Source organism: Babylonia areolata, chromosome 1 (assembly GCF_041734735.1).
Source record: "Babylonia areolata isolate BAREFJ2019XMU chromosome 1, ASM4173473v1, whole genome shotgun sequence".
Lineage (NCBI taxonomy): Eukaryota > Metazoa > Mollusca > Gastropoda > Neogastropoda > Buccinidae > Babylonia > Babylonia areolata.
Window position 1 is genome coordinate 72,221,910 of NC_134876.1, and position 21,858 is coordinate 72,243,767.

General features: G+C 44.0%; 1 protein-coding gene across 1 annotated transcript; it reads left to right on the forward strand.

Annotated features, from left to right (window-relative positions):
* Positions 1–1,274: 1,274 nt before the first annotated feature.
* On the forward strand, positions 1,275–19,161 carry LOC143287071 (uncharacterized). The gene is made up of 4 exons (XM_076595069.1): positions 1,275–1,357; positions 1,577–2,276; positions 16,753–16,917; positions 18,813–19,161. The coding sequence occupies exons 2-4, from the start codon at positions 2,213–2,215 to the stop codon at positions 19,046–19,048; spliced, it is 465 nt and encodes a 154-aa protein (XP_076451184.1). The 5' UTR covers positions 1,275–1,357; positions 1,577–2,212; the 3' UTR covers positions 19,049–19,161.
* The last annotated feature ends 2,697 nt before the right edge of the window (positions 19,162–21,858 follow it).

Genomic DNA, 21,858 nt, shown 5'->3' on the forward strand with positions numbered 1-21,858 from the left:
AAAACGATAAAGTATTGTGTTAAGTCTTGTCGTAATTACTGTGATGGTATCAGTCGTTGTTGTAGCTTTCTTCATGATGGTGATAATGATGATGGTTATGATTACGACGACACCAATGATGACGACGGCGATGGCGACGATGAAGACAGGACGCCGATGTTGATAATGATGATGATGATGATGGTGGTGGTGGTTCTCATCATCATCACGCAATACCCTCATCATCACACGTATCATATTGGTCACCCTCCCCACTCCTCTCCATTACAACTTAACTGAAACAAACGTGGTGGAGTTCTACTTTGTCAAGCCTATACATTGACACCTGAAGGTCATTTCAAGCTGTCCCGATTCACCTACATATCCATTACGACGACAACAGCAGAAAAAAAACAACACCACACACAAAAAACAACAAAAACAAAAACAAAACAACAACAACGAGAGGAGGAGTAGGAGGAGGATGACGATGGCAATAATGTCGCAACAACAATAAGAACCAAATCCCTCAACTTCAATTCAGTTATATTTGAAGTTAAAAGACAACATGCGACGCCTCGTGAACTGAATGTGTGTTCTGCTCCAGTGTCCACAACAAGCTGTGTTTGTGTCGGGACATGACATGCTGTTCTGTTCCTGACAGTGACGACGATAATGATGACGACGATGTTAACGACAACCGAGCTGTGTCTCGTGGTCTCTATGTCTGTCTGCCTTTCTGTCTGTCCGTCTGTCTGTATTTCTTTTCATTTTTGTTTTTGGGTTGTCACCCCTTCCACAGCATACGATCGACAGGCAGGCACCAACGAGGTGTATGTAATTCCCATTCTGTGTTTATGGCAGCAGAGCAATAAAAAGAATTAATAATAAATAACACATTGCATTGGGTAAAACCAGCCGTCACATTTGCTGGACATGTCCATTAGTGCATTGATAGTCTGTAATTGATAGTGGTCTGTGTGTGTGTGTGTGTGTGTGTGTGTGTGTGTGTGTGTGTGTGTGTGTGAGTGTGTGTGTGTGTGCGTGCGTGCGTGCGTGTGTGTGTGTGTGTGTGTGTGCGTGCGCGCGATTCACGTTTGTCTGTGCCAGACAGCTCAGTCGCTGTCTGCGCATGGGTGACGGATGGAGAGTAGCGCGCGACACTGAGTGACTTTGTGCGTGACCACCTCCTCCCTTCCTGCCCCACACCTTACCTCTCTCCCTCCCTCCCTCCCCCTGCCTCCCTCTCTCCCTCTCCCCGTCCCTACTGATTTCCATCCCACCCTATCACACGTTCGACCTCCCTCCCTTCTCTGACGCTGTTGGGAGCCCATCGCCCTGACTGGTTGTAAAGCACTGTTCTGAGACAGATAAACAGGTACAGGCTTCTTTCATCTTCCATCCGGACGTTACAACACCGTGTGGGAGACTTTTTACCACCTTGACACTTTGTCAGTGTGTGTGTGTGTGTGTGTGTGTGTGTGTGTGTGTGTGTGTGAATGAGAGAAGAAAGACAGTTGATCTTTTTGGTTCAAGTTGCTCACTGTTCCGCTCCGTTGGTTTCATCAACTCTTTTTTTCTTCTTTTCCTTTTTCAGGTTTTCGAACTGGATACTGAAGTGAAAATAAAAGCCCCAAGTTGTCATCGTAGGGGAAAACAATCAAATCAGGTGACGTTTTGATAAAAGACTTCATTCGAGAAACAGCATCAAGAGCAGCAGCATCGTCCCATTGGGAGGACTGAGAAAAGTGCCAACAGCCATTTTCATTTTGTTCCTGGATGAACATAACACCTTGATAATACCTTTTCAGAGATCCTGACATCAGAAAGTAAGGTTGGAAAGAACAACTGTCCACAACGAGAGTGACAATTAAAAAACAAAAAACAACAACAACAACAAAAAAAAAAAAAACCCCACAAAAAAACCCCCGACAAAAGTCATCTGTAAGAAACAACAACAATTTTGTTCATAAGCAGTAAAGAACTTATACAAAGGCAGCCAGTAAATATCACGTCGTTACCCACAATTTCTTTGGAATGTAATTTGATGAAATGCGACAATCATCACGTTGAAAGCTGTTACAAATTGGTAAAAATAAAAACGCTTTGACAACAGAGAGCGTTTGATAACAGCGAGACAAAGAAATCTTGTGGACAGTATTTGCTTTGGGAAGTTCTTGGACAAAGGAGACACCTATCTGCCTGGGATTTTGCTCCTTCCACTCCGTCTGTCATGGCCGCCCTTCCCGCCTTCGCCACGTGCCTTTTGGCCCTCCTCACCCTGGAGACATATCAAGGTAAGTAATACATTTATAAAAGGATGCAGCTATCTGTTCAGATTTTTTTTTTTTTTTTAAATACATGCCATTACTGTTAAGGTAAATGAAACTGTTGCAGCGGCTCAGTGTTTATGACAAACGTAACCCCCCTGGAGAACGGTTTATAGTATATTATTTGCGAATCATTTGTCGATCTGTGACTGGAGTTTGTGAAATGTCAGTAAATGCCTGGCAGAGTTTCTGGAGTTAATGAATGTGAGTTTTGAAATGACTATCTACGTTTTGTGGAATTGATGTATGCCCAGTGTATTGACTGATAGAGGTACCGTTTCGTGGATAATTGTGCTATGAATATTGTTGTCTTAAAAAGTGTTATCTATCCCTTGTTTCTTTTGGCCCCCCTGAACTTAGAGAGGTACCAATGTAGGTGGGAAATGGCGAGTTGAATAATGATATCATTCTTCTTCTTCTTCTTATAATTATTATGATGATGGTGATAATCATTGTTAATACTGTTATATCATTATTATTATTATTATTATTATCATCATCATCATCATCATCATCATCATTACCAAAAAAAAAAATCGTCACACAAATTGCTGATCCGTCGCCCCCCCCCCCCCCCCCCCGCCCCCCCCACCTCCCTCAACCCATTCGATGGAATTAGAATATGGCTGTAGTGAATGTGAATACTCTGAGGTGAAAAACCAAAACCAAAATAGGACTTTCACCAGAACCCCAACGCTTCCCCCAGCCTCCCCCCTCTCCTTCAACAAACACATACACATACATACATCTTTATTGAAGTTTCAGGACAAAAAAGAAGCTTGTCACAATGACTTAACAAAGTTTCTTTTTTGCATTAAAAAAAAAGCCAAGCCAGAAACGGGAAACATTAAAAAAAACCGTTGTGTTTGTCACGCAACACTGGCACGATTAACAGCCACACTTCTTGTATCGCGTTGTGAGTTTTGAAGAAGATATATGTTATATTTGCCGACAGTCCATTGATGTTATACGATGAACCAAGGACCTAGCAGTTTCGTTCTGCACAGGCTGGCGTCGACCGTCAACCTTTTTCTGAGTCGCGCGCGCGCGTGCGTGCGCCTGCATGCATTTTTCATTCATGAGGTCTCTCAACCCTCTACCTCATTATTCTGTGGAGCAGTGAAATGATAGTGCGAGCCGGTGTTTGTGGCTACAGGAGCTCCCCCAACAGACTGCTCCCTCCGGTAGATTTTAAAAAGGTTAGACGGCGGTGCAGTGTTGGGTCAAAGGTGTGTGTGTGTGTGTGTGTGTGTGTGTGTGTGTGTGTGTGTGTGTGTGTGTGTGTGTGTGTGTGTGTGTTTGTGTGTGTGTGTGTGTTTCGTTTTTTGTTTTCCTGGACACACAGAATGTTGATAAAGCAGCTTCCCTAATGTTTCAGTACGCACATCGCTAACGCGACATGGGTGTTGGTGTTGGTGATGTTGTGGTGGTAATGTTGTGGTGGTGATGTTGGTGGTCATGGTGGTGTGTTGGTGGTGGATGATTATAGTCTTTTGGTGATGTTGTGGTGGTGATGATGGTGGTCATGGTGGTTTGGTGGTGGTGGTGGTGGGTGATGATAATCTGGTGGTGGGTGATGGTGGGTGATGGTGGTGATGGTGGGTGGAGGGTGATGGTGGTGATATTGGTGATGGTGGGTGATGGTGGTGATGGTGGGTGGAGGGTGATGGTGGTGGTCTGATGAGGAATCGTGTGGAGAAGGTGGGACCGGCAGGACGAAAACAACGTCACTTTTCTCTTTGTCACTTCGTGTCTGTCTTTCCTTCATTCTCTCTCTCTCTCTGTGTATAAGTCATTGATTGGGTCTTTTCTTCATTCTCTCCCCCCCTTCCCCCTCTCTTCCTCTATCTGTCTCTGTCTCTGCCTGTCTGTCTGTCTGTCTCTCTCCCCCTCGGCCCCTCTCTCTCTCCGTTATCTTTGATTTTATCTGATTAATTGTCCAACTCTTTCCATCCTCTCCCATCTCTTCCTTCTCCCTCTTCCACCCCACAAGACGCGCGTACTATAAAGGGAGCGTTGAAAGAATTTGATGACTAAATGATAGTGAATTTGGTGGACGACACAAAGGCAACAACTGAAAGGTTAAGAAGGGTTGGGTTGGCCGGTTGGGGACTTCCACAGTCTGGGGAGAAATGTACAGAACTCAGTCCGGTGAAGCAAAAAAGGCATGGCAGATACAGATCATTCGTTCACAGAACCAACAGCAAGAGGATCTCATGCATTGCTGTGCCCCCTCCACTAAGCCCCCTGGGGATGCCGAGTGCTCTTCCAGTTATAAATAATGAGTGTGTGGCGGTGGGTTGTTTCCATGGGCTGGTGTTGTGTGAACATCCTTCATTAGTAGTCCACGTCTGTGATTTTGGGGGTGCGCATTTTGCGGGTTTTTGTTGTTGTTGTTGTTATTGTGAGTCTGTGTTGTCCCATTCATGTTACTCGAAGTTGCCTGATGTGTTCTTTATTTCAAGATAGATTTAAACAGCCTTTTGATTTGAGCTACAACTTTCATGCTGTTCTGATCGAATTGTTATTGAGGATTCTGTGACGAAAGGTGAAGAAAACAGACCAGCCACTGTCTGTCTCATTAATTTCCTTTCACCATAACGTAGGTTTCCAAGAGTTTAAAGGTAAACTGTGTTCGTGTTCCTGTCTGTGAGGTGAGAACATTACTGTCCTGTTCGGAAAAGTACTTCCACTCTCGTCTGCTGTCAGCCTTTCATCTAATTTTCCAATTTTCCTTTTCCATCAGACTAAGTGTGGTTTCTCCCATTGTTTACACACAGATGTAGCCTGGCCCTCGCCTGGGGATAGAGACTGCACGTCTTTTCTTCAGTGCATTTGGAAAGTGGCCATGCTTTCTCTGACCTACAAAACTTTCTGTGTAATGCCAAGCCATGTCGAGCTTTTTCCTTTTTCATCAAAACCTGCACAGATGGATCCAGATTTGACGAGTTTTTTTTTCTGCCGTGTTGTCTGCCCTTTTAATTATCCAGACTGCCAATTATCTAAACATCTGCCGGCTATATAGGATTGGATCTTTCTCTTTAACGCGTTTAGAAGTCACTACGCAAACACTTCTGATCTTCTGGCATTCCTTCTCTGCTCTGCAGACCATCCTGGCCGAAATGTAAACTGATGTGACTTGTGGAAATCACGGAAGTTTCTATCACTCTGAACAGGTTCCCCTATCTTGTGGTATCTAACTTAGGGAATGGTAGTGTCAACCGATTTACCAGCAACATAAAAAAATAAAAAAGAGAGGCAAGGCCTTTAAGACTCACTTGTAATACACACTTAAAGAAATGATAATAAAAATGATGAAAAAATGATTAATGAAAAAAAAAACCCTGTTAAAATGTGTTCTATATTTGATATCATAATCATATAAAGCTTCGCGTAAAAAAAGGCTTAAATAAGTAGATTCGAACCATGCATGTTCGGGTCGAGAATAAGTGGTTTTGTACGCAGCGCTAACGCGGGTGTACCACTGACGTTCAAAAATTATTATTTAAACATGTTTTTTAGCGTAATAAATCAACAACGGTAATCGAAGTGATAGCGCCGTTTAAATAATGTTATTTTGTATTTTTCTCGGGCATTAAAGAATTTCTTTCCAGTCCGAGGTAAAGCAGACGTTCCCATCACCTCAAACACACTGCAATACATGTCCGTTATTTTATTTGTTTATTTATTTAATAGATCTGCACAACAAGCATTAATTAATTAAAACATTCATGTGCAGTAAACACGTCGATGATTATTTAAGAAATTCTTTTATTCAGCACTAAAAGAGACGTTGCCATCGCGTCAGGTACACCGCAACATGTTTTGTCAAGATCTGTACAGACCGGTCTAGACAAGGCTGACCGAAACTCTGTGAAGCGGTTGATTTAATTTTTCTGGATATTCATTCTTCATTCTAGTTAATTCAGTGTCAGCTTTAGCGCAATATTCATGTGCTAATAAACACGTCAATAGTGTAGTTAGTGTCACTGTATGTGTTCTGTCCAGAATTTGTATTTCTTTTCTTCTAATTGCGAACAAGCAAAACGAGGTCATGGCGTCATCTTACCAGACATAGCCTACGTTCCGGCAACTGGGAAGGGGTAGTATAGTGTTTTTGGATTCGGTTTGAGAATCAGCTAAATAAACCGTTAATGATTCGGAAATACTGCTAAATTCGGGAGACATACAACCTATCATTGGTATGACTGTGAAGATTTTTTCTACTGTGTTTAAGCCAACTTTGGTATTGGCAGACAAAGCATTTCTCGAGAAAACGGCCATGTTAAAGTTTACCACTGATACACACAGAGAGATTTTTAAGAGATTGCAAAAGCCACCTAGGTCTTTAGGGAGATGTTTATAGTTTCCCTGAGAAGGTATTGAAAGGACGTTTAAAATGCAAAATGTTGGGTCTTTGCAAGGCCGTGAAAAGTTCAAGATGGAGTTTTTTTTCAAAAAGAAAAGGAAAAATCAAAGCTTGCGTATATACCCATGTACGCTGCATAAACGTCTTCTAAAAAAAAAGTTTCTATTTAACTTTTACTTTGTGTTGTTAACATATGTCATCTCTTGTGATCTGTTGTAATTTTTAGGTATAAAACCTGTTGAGAGATATTAAATGTGAACAGGGCAAATTTTTTTTTAGAAAAGAAAAGTCAATCGTAGGCCTGTCAGGAAACTTATAAAATAGAAAAGAAAAGAAAAAAGAAGAAGAAAAGAAAAAAAGAAGGAAAGAAGAAGAAGAAGAAGAAAAGACAAGACCATCACCTATAAGGACACACGTTCTTTTAAGATACTCCAGTGATAATGTGAAAAAAATGCCTGGGACAGATCTGACTGGGTGTACAAATTGCCCAGCTGCTAGGAGGCCTTTTGGGGGTGTTATAGTCGTCCACCATTCGTAATTGGATCTCGATTCCCAATTCCTTTGTTGCCGTCGAATCGATGGGCTTTCTTTGTTTAGCAATAATTTATGAACCAGGAAGTCGAGATAATTAGGTTTTGATCCCGATATCATCCCCTTAGTCTCTTTCAATCCCTGTGTTTATCCTGGCGGATTTAACGCTTTGTGAGTGAGTGAGTGAGTGTGTGTGTGTGTGTGTGTGTGTGTGTGTGTGTGTGTGTGTGTGTGTGTGTGTTGGTTTACTCACTTAAGGCCTTGGCCCCAATTTGTACAAAACACAACCATTGATGAGTAAAATCAAAAATAAAGAACAATACGGATCAGTCATAATATCAAGAAATAACAATTTCTCTGTGCCTAAATCAGTAAATGCTTTGTAAAGATACATTGAAATAGGTCTAACAACCTAACAAAGTAACCACACAATAGCAATAGTTACAGTCAATTTAAAAAGTCAAGGGTGGAGAGAGAGAGAGAGAGAGAGAGAGAGAGAGAGAGATACGGATACAGATATTTTATTCAGTGGCCAAACATTACAAAGGTATGAATAAATATCACAATTGTAAATATTTCCTATTTAGTACTAAGCAAACAGTCGTTCGACTTCATATTGTACGCGCGTGCACGAACACACGCGCACGGACACACGCACACCACAAATGCAGGAGAGAGTGGAGCAGGCCCTTCCAAAGGGGATGATGACCAATGAGGGCATTTCAGTTACATGGATACGAGCTGAAGGAAAAGTTGATACGTCCCCACGGGTAACCTTTTGCATGCTTTAAAGGTCCATTAGGGAAAAGTTCGAATTATTCAAAGTACACCCGCCCACCCCTCCCAGGAGTATTTCAATCAACAAGCAGGTCTCCAGGGGACAGTTTTTCACGTGGGGGACGAAGTGGTTTACTACACCGTCTCATGGGTACCGGCGCTTTAACGCTTCCTTGTGTTCTTCTACTAGTATTACTACTGCTGCTGCTGCAACTGCTACCACTACTATTTATGATAACAATCATAATCATAATAATAAAATGATGAACTGAAATAGCGCTTAATCTTGTGCGGTAGACAATCAAAGCGCTGTCACTCGCTACTTTTATAGGCATGTATAACTCTGAACCAAAGTGTGAATGAAAAAAACTGGTAAATAATTGTACATAGAAGGCTAGAGGATCTATGGACGGAAAGACGGGTAAACAGATGTAGATAGAAGGCCAGAGGAACTATGGACTGAAAGACTGGTAAATAAATGTAGATAGTAGGCCAGAGGAACTATGGATGGAAAGAGGGGGAGGAGGCAAGGGGGAGGGGGGGCGGAGGGAGGGACTATTTTGGTAAGAAGTAGGTTTTCAGGCCAGACTTGAAGGATCTGACTGCGGGTTCCAGGCGTAAGGTCCAGAGACAGAGAAAGGGAGGCGACCGATTGTGGGGTGTTTGAATCTGGGAACGCAGAAAGAAGAGTTGACATGAACCTGATCGCAGAGAGCGAGATAGAGGTGCAGAGGTGATGGCAGTCATACAGACAGGATGAGGGTAGATTTGTTTGTGCATTTATAACGGAATGCTGATCTTGTACTTTATTCTGTGTGAGGCAGGGAGCCAAATGGAGAGACTGCGAGAGAAGTGTGATATGCTCAGGGCTTTTCTTTCTGAAAATAATATATATCATACTTATGAAAAACAAGGATATTATTCAATTTTCCATCTTGAAATATAATTTTGACTTTGACTTTGACTTCACACACACACACACACGCGCGCGCGCGCGGGCGCCCACTGTTTCGGTCTCCTTTTGATGTTGAAAACTCATAATTCCCGTATTGCGCACTAAAGTTACCACAGCAGATTTATGATAGGCATTTTTTGTAATCTCCATTTTTCTGCCATTGAAAGAAAGCAACAACAACGAAACGAAACGAAACGAAAACAAACAAACGAAAAGCATAAAAATGGTGCCTACTTCCAAAACGATGCCACCTTTTTTTTTTACCATTTCCTGTTATTGTTTTTTTTGTTTTTTGTTTTTTTTGTTTTTCCCCAAAGATGATACAAGTCCGTTTATCCCATTCCAGATTCATAAGAAAACTGAAAGAGATTACTTTTGAGTTGAGCAACAGAACGGATCATCGACAGCAGAAATGACGCGCGATGAAAATTAATATACTTTCGGCGTGTTCTCGCATGACATTCTTTTTTTTCTTAAACAACAACAACAACAACTGGAACTGAGCCTGTATCAGTTGTCTTTATTTTACAGGTTTTTCAGTTTCAACTTCACTTAGTTCAACGAGATGTCAAAGCGTGCGGACTGATCCATAAACGCCACACCACATCTGTTAAAAAGGGGGGAACTTAAGGTTACGTGTTTTCATATTTCGTATCCGACGGAGCAGATTTTGTTTTGTCTTAATATCCAAGTAGTATTAATGCCCCCTTCTCTGAGAATAAAGGCTTGCTTTGGGGTGTCCCTCCAGATCACGCTATGTGGGGCTTTCTATGTTTGTGTCTTTTTCTGCTATTCTCTTTGCCAGTCTCTTTCTGATTCTGCAACCCTCTCTTTATCACATACCTCCCCCCCCCCCGGCCCCCCCAATCACCCTCCCCCCATACACACAAGCCCTTGTCTCTTTCTTTCTCTGTCTGTCTGTCTGTCTCTCTTGTCGGTTGGTTTGATGTGATGATGGTAGTCCCCTTGTCTCTTTCTTTCTCTGTCTGTCTGTCTGTCTTGTCGGTTGGTTTGATGTGATGATGGTAGTGATGATGATAATGACAGTGATGAAAATAGGCTTCCTGCTCGTTCAACACGTCAATGAACTCATCTGTGATATTTTCAGTCACATCCTATAAAATTGCTCTGGGCCATCGATAGAAACGGGAGTCATTTTATCCCCTCACACCGCCTTTATACTCTTTGATGTTCATACTCCGTAAATGCAGCCAGTCCTGGAGTTCGCAAGAGAAGAGAAACCGTAGCATGACATGACTCATACAGTTGTGGACGACTGCTATGGCCCGGACCGGTGTCCCGCTCTCGGAAATGGTGGGCTATTTTTAGCTCGAGAGAAGCCGGATCTCTTTGGTGTTTCGAGTAGTGGGCGGATCATTGTCAGAGACAGAGCCACTTTCATTCGGATGAGACGAGAATCGAGGTCCGATGTGCAGAGTTCACGTAACGCATGTAAAAGAACCCACGGGAACAAAAGGGTTGTCCCTGGGAAAATCCAGTTTGAAAATGATACAAATGATATTAAAAGCAAATATGTCTGCAGACAGAAAGAAAAAAAGGGTGGCACCGCACAGTGGCGACATGGAGAGCAGCTCGATTTTCACAATGCAATGCACAATACTACAATTCACACGGACAGACAAGCAAGCAGCCACTGTGACACACGCACATGAAGGCGGACAGCCAGCCAGACACACGTGTGGGTGGTGACACTGGATGGACGAAAGAGCGGCTCGCCTCGTCAGTAATGCAGAATGAAAAGGAATTAGGCAATGAGCCTCAGGCATCAGGGGATCCAACAGCATCATGAACGTAAAAACTAGGCCTGAACCAGGACCCATTAGTACCACTGATGACCTGATAATACTAAGCGCCTAGCGCTCTACTGACGCACGTTTTTAAACCAATACTACTACTACTACTGATTACGATGATAGGAATAACATAAATAATGTTGATAATATCAATATTGATGATGATGATGATGTTGATAATAATGATAATGGTAATAATGATGATGTTGTCATTAATGACGATACTGATTTTGGTAATATCAATAATAATAACAAAATGATAAGAACTTGAGGAGAATGATGAAAAGAACCTTAAAGTATCATAATCCAAGCAGCCAAGTCATCCGCACCACCACTATTACCCAGCAACCAAATGATCAATAATATCACTGAGGGATGAACCCACACAGGACTCGGTAACACACACACACACACAGACACACACACAGACACACACACACACACACACACACATTCTCTCTCTCTCTCTCTCTCTCTCTCTTTTCCTCTCTCTCTCGTCTCAGAACAGCCAGGTACAGGATTATGAAGGGACCAAAGAGGAAGCCTGCTGCTTCAGGCAGATTGTGCCCGAGACCAGATTAGACACAGAGAGGCTGAGCCGTGTGGAGGGGATTCCTCAGCTCCTCCTCTGCCTCACCACAGAACGATCGCTGGCCCGTCAGGCTTCGTGTGGATAGGCTTTGTCAGTGAGTCCTCTGGGAGACTACAATATATTCCATTCACACACGCAGCAATGGGTGTGGATGCTGGCACACCCAGGCACGTATGTTTGTGTTTCGGCTTGAGCAGGCTCGTCGCGTTGGCACGCCGCACGCATCAAGGCATGGACTCACACGCGCGCGTGTACACAAGTCACGAGCACCATTGACATGCAGGTACTGACACAATAGAATGCATGTACGCACGCGCGCGCATGCACAAAGGCACGCACAGACACACAGACACAGACACCCCCCCTCAGTCCCCCCACCCCTCCCACACATCACGACCAGCATCACAATCATATCATCAGCTGCGACAATGACAAAATTAATACCACCACTTCATTCCCTCCACCACCACCACCACACCACTAAGGCCTCTGTCACTCTAAAAAGCAGCAAGTCATCACACAGTATAGCAAAAGAAAAAAAAGAAAAGAAAAAGAAGATGAAAAAGAAAAAAAGAAAAGAAAAAAGCACCAAACTGACACTAACAAGAAGAGAGAGAGAGAGAGAGAGAGAGAGAGAGAGCCCCGATTTTTGTCAGTCACAAACGGACATACGCCGTTCGCCAGGGGACAATGGGTGCTCTTCACTATTAATTCAGGGCTGGAGTTTTTTTTTTTTTTTTTTTTTTTTTTCTCAAGGCCTGACTAAGCGCGTTGGGTTACGCTGCTGGTCAGGCATCTGCTTGGCAGATGTGATGTAGCGAATATGGATTTGACTGAACGCAGTGACGCCTCCTTGAGATACTGAAACTGAAACTGGAGTTGAGATTTTTGTGGAAGATCCAGTTTTTTTCGCCACAGTGTTTGACTTGCACGTTCTGTATCTGATTCTCTTCGTCTTTGTCCATCTTGATTTTAGTCTGGTACGACATAGCTCCAACACCACCACCACAACCACCATCACCAATAACAAAATGGTAAAATCCCTTGAGAGAGCAATCTATGTGTTTCACAGTTTTATTGAGATGAATTGGCGAACAAATCAAAGCTGGTCCAGGAATACAACAGAATTTGTGGTGTCTGCGCGCTCCCATGTTTGTTTGTTTGTTAATGCATTGATAGTCCGTAATTGATAGTGGTGTGTGTGTGTGTGTGTGTGTGTGTGTGTGTGTGTGTGCGGCGTGTGTGCGTATATGTGTGTGTGCGTGCGTGCGTGCGTGCGTGTGTGTGTGTGTGTGTTTGTGTGTGTGTGTGTGTTTGTGTGCGTGCGTGCGTACATGCGTGAGTGCGTGTGTATTATTCTTTTCTATTTCTTATTAATTCTATATCTTTATACAGTCATTTTAAAATCATTCGTGGTTGTTTTTTTATCGTCATCTTATGTTACTGTTTTTCAGAAACCCAGCGCAAACTCTCAAGGCCTGATCAGAGCGTTGGATTCATGCGAATATCATCTGTCCTTTCTTCCCCCCAACAGATGTGCTGCATGTTGACACTTACTGGAAAACGAAAACTGAAATTGAACCTACCTTTTGGTGTACTTTTCAATCGGGGCATAAAATGAGAAGAGTGGGTATTTGACTGTGTGCCTTTCCATTCAGCAGCAGCAACATCATCAGCAGCAATAAAACAGCAAGAAGAAGAAGAAGAAGAAGAGAGAGAGAGTGCGTGCGTGCGCACACACGCACGCACGCGCGCGTGTGTGTACACGCGTGCGTGTGTGTGTGTGTGTGTGTGTGTGTACGTGATCGCGTGCACGTATCTGCTATAGGGAAACGAGCGATGACGTAGCGTTCCTAAGAAAGCGGAACGATGTCCGCCATGATGATAATACGATGATAAGAAGTCGGCGTTTCCGGTCCTTTCGTTTCGTTTCTCGTGTCAATCGTATTTATGATTACTCCGAGCGAAGTACAATATAACGAAAGTCAGTTAGATGATCACAAAGGCCAGATCGAGCGCGTTGTTTGGTTTTGATTCAGAATCGATTCAAAGGAATGAGAATGAGACGCATTTTATCGCGATCGTGTGTTCGGCGTGAGCGCTTTCACATTTGAGCAGTTCAAGTGCTTCATTGAAAGTCTAGAAGCGCACATGCAGCGCACCGATAGCTGGGTACAAGATCTACGATAACACAGTCAGGGCAAACGTAAGACTAAGAATCAAACCAGATTTCTCACTCCTGCCTCAGTCTTCTCCGAATGTCACTTGTCCCTTCAGCAACTATTATTGTCTCTGAGACTCCCTCTAAGTTTCTTTGTGTGCTGCCTTTAAGACTTACATGATCACTGGTGGGGATTGTACTTGGCTGACTTATTTTGTTGTTGTTTGTTTTTATTTTTCAAATTCAAGAGTAAGTCAATAAAATGGCCATAACAGCTAGGGAGGAAAATGCTGCATTGAAAAATAATTTTGCTCTTTGTTTTTATGTATTGTCACATGTACGCATGTGAGCATGTGTGAGGATATCTATTACTGTGCCAGTCAGTTTGTATGAGTGCGTATGAGTGTGTGTGTGTGTGTGTGTGTGTGTGTTGCAATTGTCAGCTGTCATTGTTCCATGTCATCACAAACATAACTGATAATAGCATGGACATTAAAATAATTCTGTCTGTGATTAAATCAATGATGATGATGAGAATAGAAACTGATTAGTTTTATGTATTTGTGTGTTTTCTGTGTGTGTCTGTGCATGTGCATGTGTATGTGTGTGTGTGTGTGTGTGTGTGTGTGTGTGTGTGTGTGCGCACATGCAAGTTATGCACTCCTAAATGCTAAATGAGAAACCACTTTTGCCATGTGCAGTAATGGATAAATCAGACAATAATGATGTCCACAGTTAGTACATGGCTGGGTTGGCAGAGATCTGAAACCCTAGTGGGGAACTGCTACTGAAGCAGCTGTAAAGCTCGGGGGAAAGGCCAGTCACATGAGTACCATCTTACTGGATGGTTCCCCAAAACTTGACAGAATGAGTTACGTTTGAAATCCTGCTGGCCTTTTACTGTCACATGTCTGTTCATCTGCAGTGTGAGTCATTCACACACACACACACACACACACACACACACACACACACACACACACACACATATATATATATATGTATACACTGTTTGCATTTATGACACAGTCTCAACATATTTTAATAAAGGTATTTAAAAAATGACAATTTTTACATTCTACTGAACCATTCACAATTATTTATTCATTGCAACTGGTAACATAATAAATAGTATTCTATTTTAGACTCTCTCAGTCTAGCTCTGTCAACATGTTAATGTCTGTTACTATTAGCAGTGGTCTTGATGAGTTTTACTGGATCAAACATAAATTGTGCTATTACTTCATTCCTTATGAGAACATGTCTAAAGGCATGGTTCTTGTTTTGTACACTACAACATATGCCTCATGATTACACAACTAATGCTTGTCATCAGTTCTTTACAAATTTTACCACACAACACTGAGCTAATTTCTTTCCTCTGTAAGTGTTCTCTCAAGTTTCTGTTTTCATATATGCCTGTTGATTTCTTCCCTCATCCCATCAATTTTTGAATGTTCTGGCAGTCAGTTCTTGCATTCTCAAGAGCATAAGTTGCTGACACACTATCTTTTTCCATTTCTGGTTCAACATCATGGGCCTCAGGCTTTTGTTCCACTTCTTCAATTCTTATTTCATGTTACTTGAATATTACTTGTATGATTTCTGTCCACTTGTGTGTGTTGCATGTTTTTCATCAGCATGATTGTAACTCTCATGGTTAAAATGGAATAAGTATTTTAGAAAATTACAAATTGTATGTGTCTCACACCACGGCGACACATGTCTAAAAAATAAATTCAAATGGTTTACATCTGTATGTGTTTTTTGGTGGTGTGGTCTGCCGTCGTGGGACGTGTGGGTCGTCGACGGAGCATGAGGACTGGCTGCCCGGTGGTCCTGAAGACGGCCTTGGTCACCACGAATCAAGGTACAACAGCTGCGGCAAGAAAGACTACAGCCGAGACATTTGACCAACGATGAGAAAAACATCCTTTCACAATGTATTAAAACTACCACCAAGAAAATACCAGTCTACAGCCGAGAACGATACCCGGCCGACTACAGCATCGAACAACTGCGGTACCCATCGGGCCAACGATTCCCTTTTGACTACACCTCCGATACCAAACGGACCACAGCATTGAACATCTCTAACCACCGAAAAACGACTACTGCCGGATATCTGCCCAGAACAACTTGACCTTAGGGCTTACTGCCGTTATGTCGTTAAACTCAGCTCTACCCCTGTACTCTGGTACGTGAATCATCAGGATTTGAAATCAGTTAAGAGAACGAAAACTCGCAACAGACGAGTGACGCGACGAGCTGTGAAGAAAGTAAAGCGACCGTCGCCCACATGAGCTGGACACGAACTGATTTACCCAGATTGCTTCTGGCATGCACACTCAAACCATGATTCTGAGGTCAGTGGCGCCTTCTCATGGGCTAGAAATAACTCCGTCACACATCACGTATACTGCTTTCCTCTCAGCTTCCCGGATAGTGTAAACATGCCTCAGCGGCCAGTCACTGTCATCAGGTCAGTTCCGGAGAGCTAAAAACAGCAGCCAATCGACTACTAGCTAGCTTCGTGGTTCCCAACAGTGCGTCAGTGTACACTGAGCTAAAAATAGATCAGTGATCTGTTTACAGAGCTGTTGGCTTGGCTTGGATGACAGCTTGGGAGAACTTGATGACCCCAACTCATCACCCCTGAACATTGATGTTAACTGAGTCACCTTCTTTCGATTCATTTTCTGTTCTCCCCTGCCCCCCCCCCCCGGCCCCCCACGCCCCCCCCCCCCTCGCCACCCCGCGAGTGGGCGGGAGGAGTGTTGGGGTGGGGGGTAAAGGACAGGGAGTTCAGTGCCGAGTGTTTTTGTTTGTTTGAGATTGCAGGATCTTATTTTGATAGGGTTAGAGTGTTCCACAGCTGATGCTGATGCAAGTTTATATAGGTGACTTCATGTATGTTCTGACTTAGTTTATGTACGTAAGCGTCCAATAGCAAAAGAAGAAAAAAAAAACTATCTTTGTACATAACATCAAAATGAATGTGTGATAATATGGTGTAATTATTAACGAGAAGACCTCTTGTGACACTATGTTGAAATTGTCAACCTAAAGACGGAATTGAAAAAGAAGAAGAGAAGAAAAGAATATAGATAAAAAAAAATACATACACACACACACTTATGTATATATATATATATATATATATATATATATACACGTGTGTGTGTGTGTGTGTGTGTGTGTGTGTGTGTGTGTGTTGTTGTTGTTGTTGTTGTTGTTTTGACAGGGGTGGAGGCCATCGACTGCTACGACTGTGTCTCGGTGGCGGGCAGCAACCTGGCTTGTGAGGACAAGTTCCGCCAGGACCTCAGCACCGTGCACCTCATCAGCAGGGACTGTAAATACGACCTCTTTCCCGCCACCCACTGCTTCAAAGTGAAGGGCCTCAAAAGTACGTGTTTTGTTTGTTCTTGCTATCGTGTGGTGTGGTGTGGTGTGGTGTGGTGCAGTGTGGTGTGGTGTGGTGTGGTGTGGTGCAGTGTGGTGTGGTGTGGTGCAGTGTGGTGTGGTGTGGTGTGGTGCAGTGTGGTGTGGTGTGGTGTGGTGTAGTGTAGTGTGGTGCGGTGTGGTGTGGTGTGGTGTGGTGCAGTGTGGTGTGGTGTGGTGCGGTGTGGTGTGGTGTGGTGTAGTGTGGTGTGGTGTTGTGTGGTGTAGTGTAGTATGGTGTGGTGTGGTGTGGTGTGGTGCGGTGTGATGCGGTGTAGTTTGATGTGGTATGATGGTGTCGGTGGTGTGGCGCGGTGAAGTTTGATGTGGCGTGGTGTGGTGTGGTGTGATGCGGTGTAGTTTGATGTGGTGTAGTGTGGTGCTGTGTGGTGTGGTGCTGTGTGGTGTAGTACGGTGTGGTGTGGTGTGGTGTGGTGTGGTGCTGTGTGGTGTAGTATGGTGTGGCGTGGTGTGGTGTTTTGTATAGTGTTGTGGTGTTGAGTAGTGTAGGGACTACCACTACGACTTCTTTGCCGCCTCCTACTCCTTCCTTCAAGATGAAGGGCGTCAGAAGTGTGTGCTTTGTTCTTGCCGCGGTGTCCGCTGGTGTGGTGTGCTCCAATGCAATGCAATATCGCATTGTAATGCACTGTAATTTATTGTAGCAATATATCATGGCATAACATGATTTTACATGCCACAGCACAACTTAATGTATTACACTGTATGTAGCATGGTGTAGTGTAGATGAGCACGGCACAGTATACTACAGTACAGTCATGGTTGTTTTTTTTTAATTAGACGAAGACGTCAGTATCGCCTAAGGTGTGGATGCAGTCCGAATCTCTGAACACAGCACAGCACAGCACAGCACAGCACAGCACAGCACAATTGTGCTGCTGTTTTACCATTGTTTTCCGTCACTGGTCATACCGCCGTCGTGGTTCCAGAAGACAAGTGCTGTTGTTAATGTTGCTGCTGCTGCTGCTGCTGCTATTGTCGTTCCTGTTTGCCGTGTGTTAATTCCTTTCACTGACGCCGTTACCGTTGTCGTGGTTCCAGAGGACGGTTGTTGTTGTTGTTATTGTTGTTGTTGTTATTGTTGTTGTTGCTGCTCCTCTGACGTCGTATTGTTGTCATGGTTCCAGAGGACGGTTGTTGTTGTTGTTGTTGTCATTACTGTTGTTGTTGTCATTACTGTTGTTGTTGTTGTTGTTGTTGTTAGTGCTGCTTTGTGTCTGACATTTTGTACTAGATAAGATTGGTGTTGTCATTACTGTTGTTGGTGTTGTTGTTCCTATCGGTATCAGCAATGTTACTTTCTCTCACTAACGATGCTGTTCCAGAGGAAGTCGTTGTTATCATTACTATCATTGTTGTTGTTGGTGGTGGTGGTGGTGCTGCTGTTGCTGTCACGGACGTGGTACAATTGTGGGCTGTTCCAGAGGACAGTTGTTATTGTTGTTGTCATTACTGTTGTTGATGTTGTTATAGCTCTCGTGTGTTGTTGTTGTTGGTTTTGTCGTTGTTGTGGCTGTTACTAGCTGTTACTGACGTGTGCTACCATTGTGGGCTGTTCCAGAGGACGCTTGATGTTGTTGTTGTTGTTGTTGTTGTTGTTGTTGTCATCACTGTTGTTGTTTCGTCGCTGTTATTGTTGATGTAGTTGTTGTTGCTGCTGTTATTGGCTGTCACTGACGTGGTATCATTTTTCCAAAGGACGGTTGTTATTATTATCGTGACTTGTTGTTGCTGTCATTACCGTTGTTGTTGTTGCTGCTGTTGCTGCAGGTGTTGTTGTTGTGGCCATCACTGTCGCTGGTTTGTTAGTGAAGTTGTTACTGTTACGGGCTGTTCCAGAGGACGGTAGCCACTTCATTGTCCGCAGTTGCAGCGACGATGGCTGGGGCAGCAACTGCGGGGCCATCACCTACGTGACGGACGATGGAGCGGGTGAGCGCATAAGCGGTTGCCTCACCACCTGCAATTTCGACGGCTGCAACAGTGCCCCCTCCCATCTCCTTCCCTCTCTCCTCCCCCTCCTGGCGGCTGGGATTCTGGCAGCGACGTCGCAGACTCTGCTGAGGCTGTGTTAATTATTATTATTATTATTATTATCATTTACGCCTAATCTTGAAAATGAGCCCTAGGCGTTTACAAATAGAACACAGATGTAAATATCAAAAAGGAAAAATTGAACACAAGATACCAAACATCGTAAAAATTATTCACCCCCCCCCCCACACACACACACACGCCCCCACAATACACACAAGCACACGCGCACGCACACACACAAGTCATAGCACACAATCGTAAATAGTACACAATCAAAAATATAACTAACAAATTATGAAACTATCAAAACTCATTCAGTCACTAATAGTAATTTTAGTTCATACAGGAAAGGGATGAGCTGTTGAGAATTAATCAGGGGGAAAGGTGGGTCTTCAGATTGGATTTGAAAGATTGCATCGAAGATGAGTGACGGAGAGGCAGAGGAAGTTGAATCCAAAGAAAGGGGGCTTGGAATGAAAAACTGCGGTGGAGATACGTTTCGGTTCTAGCAGGGGGGATCCTAAGCACACTAGTGTCAGAAGAAGAGCGGAGTTGGCATGAGGGTATGTAAGGATGCTGGGGGTCAGGGTGGGTGAGCTAATATTATTTCGGCAGTAAAACGAGACGAGGTTATTATACAGCTTGACACAGCAAAGAAGAGACACAATGCTTTTGGCAACATTATATTATGATCCTCTTTTTATGTTTTGTTATGGTAATCCTTGTACCTCTGATATGCCCTGTCTATCTATCTGTCCGCCCGTCTGTCTGTCTGTCTGTCACTATCTCTCTGTCTTCACACCACCGACTGTCTTCTCCCTCTCTCAGCGTTTATATGTATCCATCTCTCTCTCTCTCTCTCTCTCTCTCTCTCTCTCTCTCTCTCTCTCTCTCTCTCTCAGTATCGCTCTCGTTCTCACTCCCACTCTTTTTTTTTCTTATAGAGATTTTACTTAATGATGTAAGGATGTTGTTTTCGTGTGTTATAGTTGTGTCAGCATCATGTATGGTTATATGTTTATTTGCTGTTTGCCCGTGTATTGGTTTTTTGCCGCATAATTATTGTATGTTGCTTATAGTGGTTGATTTTTCACGTTGTGAGGGGTAAACCCTCTCCTTTTATTTTCATTTTCTCTTCTTTTTCTGAGGGCAGGTTGCTATTTATCCGTGTATTGTTCCGCCCATAGAATTCTTGTGTGTTGCCATGCACACTCAAAGTAATGGGGGATTTGTGAGACTTCCCACCAGCTGTGCACACTCAAAGCAATGGGGGATTTGTGAGACTTCCCACCAGCTGTGCACACTCAAAACAATGGGGGAATTGTGAGACTTCCCACCAGCTTTGCACACTCAAAGCAATGGGGGATTTGTGAGACTTCCCACCAGCTGTGCACACTCAAAGTACTGGGGGAATTGTGAGACTTCCCACCAGCTGTGCACACTCAAAGTACTGGGGGATTTGTCAGACTTCCCACCAGCTGTGCACACTCAAAGCAATGGGGGATTTGTGAGACTTCCCACCAGCTGTGCACACTCAAAACATGGGGCAATTGTGAGACTTCCCACCAGCTGTGCACACTCAAAGCAATGGGGGATTTGTGAGACTTCCCACCAGCTGTGCACACTCAAAGTAATGGGGGATTTTTCAGACTTCCCACCAGATGTACACACTCAAAGCAATGGGGGATTTGTCAGACTTCCCACCAGCTGTGCACACTCAAAGCAATGGGGGATTTTTCAGACTTCCCACCAGCTGTGCACACTCAAAGTACTGGGGGAATTGTGAGACTTCCCACCAGCTGTGCACACTCAGAGTACTGGGGGAATTGTGAGACTTCCCACCAGCTGTGCACACTCAGAGTACTGGGGGAATTGTGAGACTTCCCACCAGCTGTGCACACTCAAAGTAATGGGGGATTTTTCAGACTTCCCACCAGCTGTGCACACTCAGAGTACTGGGGGAATTGTGAGACTTCCCACCAGCTGTGCACACTCAGAGTACTGGGCGAATTGTGAGACTTCCCACCAGCTGTGCACACTCAGAGTACTGGGGGAATTGTGAGACTTCCCACCAGCTGTGCACACTCAGAGTACTGGGGGAATTGTGAGACTTCCCACCAGCTGTGCACACTCAGAGTACTGGGGGAATTGTGAGACTTCCCACCAGCTGTGCACACTCAGAGTACTGGGGGAATTGTGAGACTTCCCACCAGCTGTGCACACTCAGAGCAATGGGGGATTTGTGAGACTTCCCACCAGCTGTGCACACTCAAAGTAATGGGGGATTTTTCAGACTTCCCACCAGATGTACACACTCAAAGCAATGGGGGATTTGTCAGACTTCCCACCAGCTGTGCACACTCAAAGCAATGGGGGATTTTTCAGACTTCCCACCAGCTGTGCACACTCAAAGTACTGGGGGAATTGTGAGACTTCCCACCAGCTGTGCACACTCAAAGTACTGGGGGAATTGTGAGACTTCCCACCAGCTGTGCACACTCAGAGTACTGGGGGAATTGTGAGACTTCCCACCAGCTGTGCACACTCAGAGCAATGGGGGATTTGTGAGACTTCCCACCAGCTGTGCACACTCAGAGCAATGGGGGAATTGTGAGACTTCCCACCAGCTGTGCACACTCAGAGCAATGGGGGATTTGTGAGACTTCCCACCAGCTGTGCACACTCAAGGTAATGGGGGATTTTTCAGACTTCCCACCAGATGTACACACTCAAAGCAATGGGGGATTTTTCAGACTTCCCACCATCTGTGCACACTCAAAGTACTGGGGGAATTGTGAGACTTCCCACCAGCTGTGCACACTCAGAGTACTGGGGGAATTGTGAGACT

Excerpts from the sequence above, each read along its gene's own strand:
- LOC143287071 (XM_076595069.1), top strand. The coding sequence starts at position 2,213 with ATGGCCGCCCTTCCCGCCTTCGCCACGTGCCTTTTGGCCCTCCTCACC. Across the intron at positions 2,277-16,752 it reads CACCCTGGAGACATATCAAG|GGGTGGAGGCCATCGACTGC; the intron begins GTAAGTAATACA and ends TTGTTTTGACAG. Across the intron at positions 16,918-18,812 it reads CAAAGTGAAGGGCCTCAAAA|AGGACGGTAGCCACTTCATT; the intron begins GTACGTGTTTTG and ends GGGCTGTTCCAG.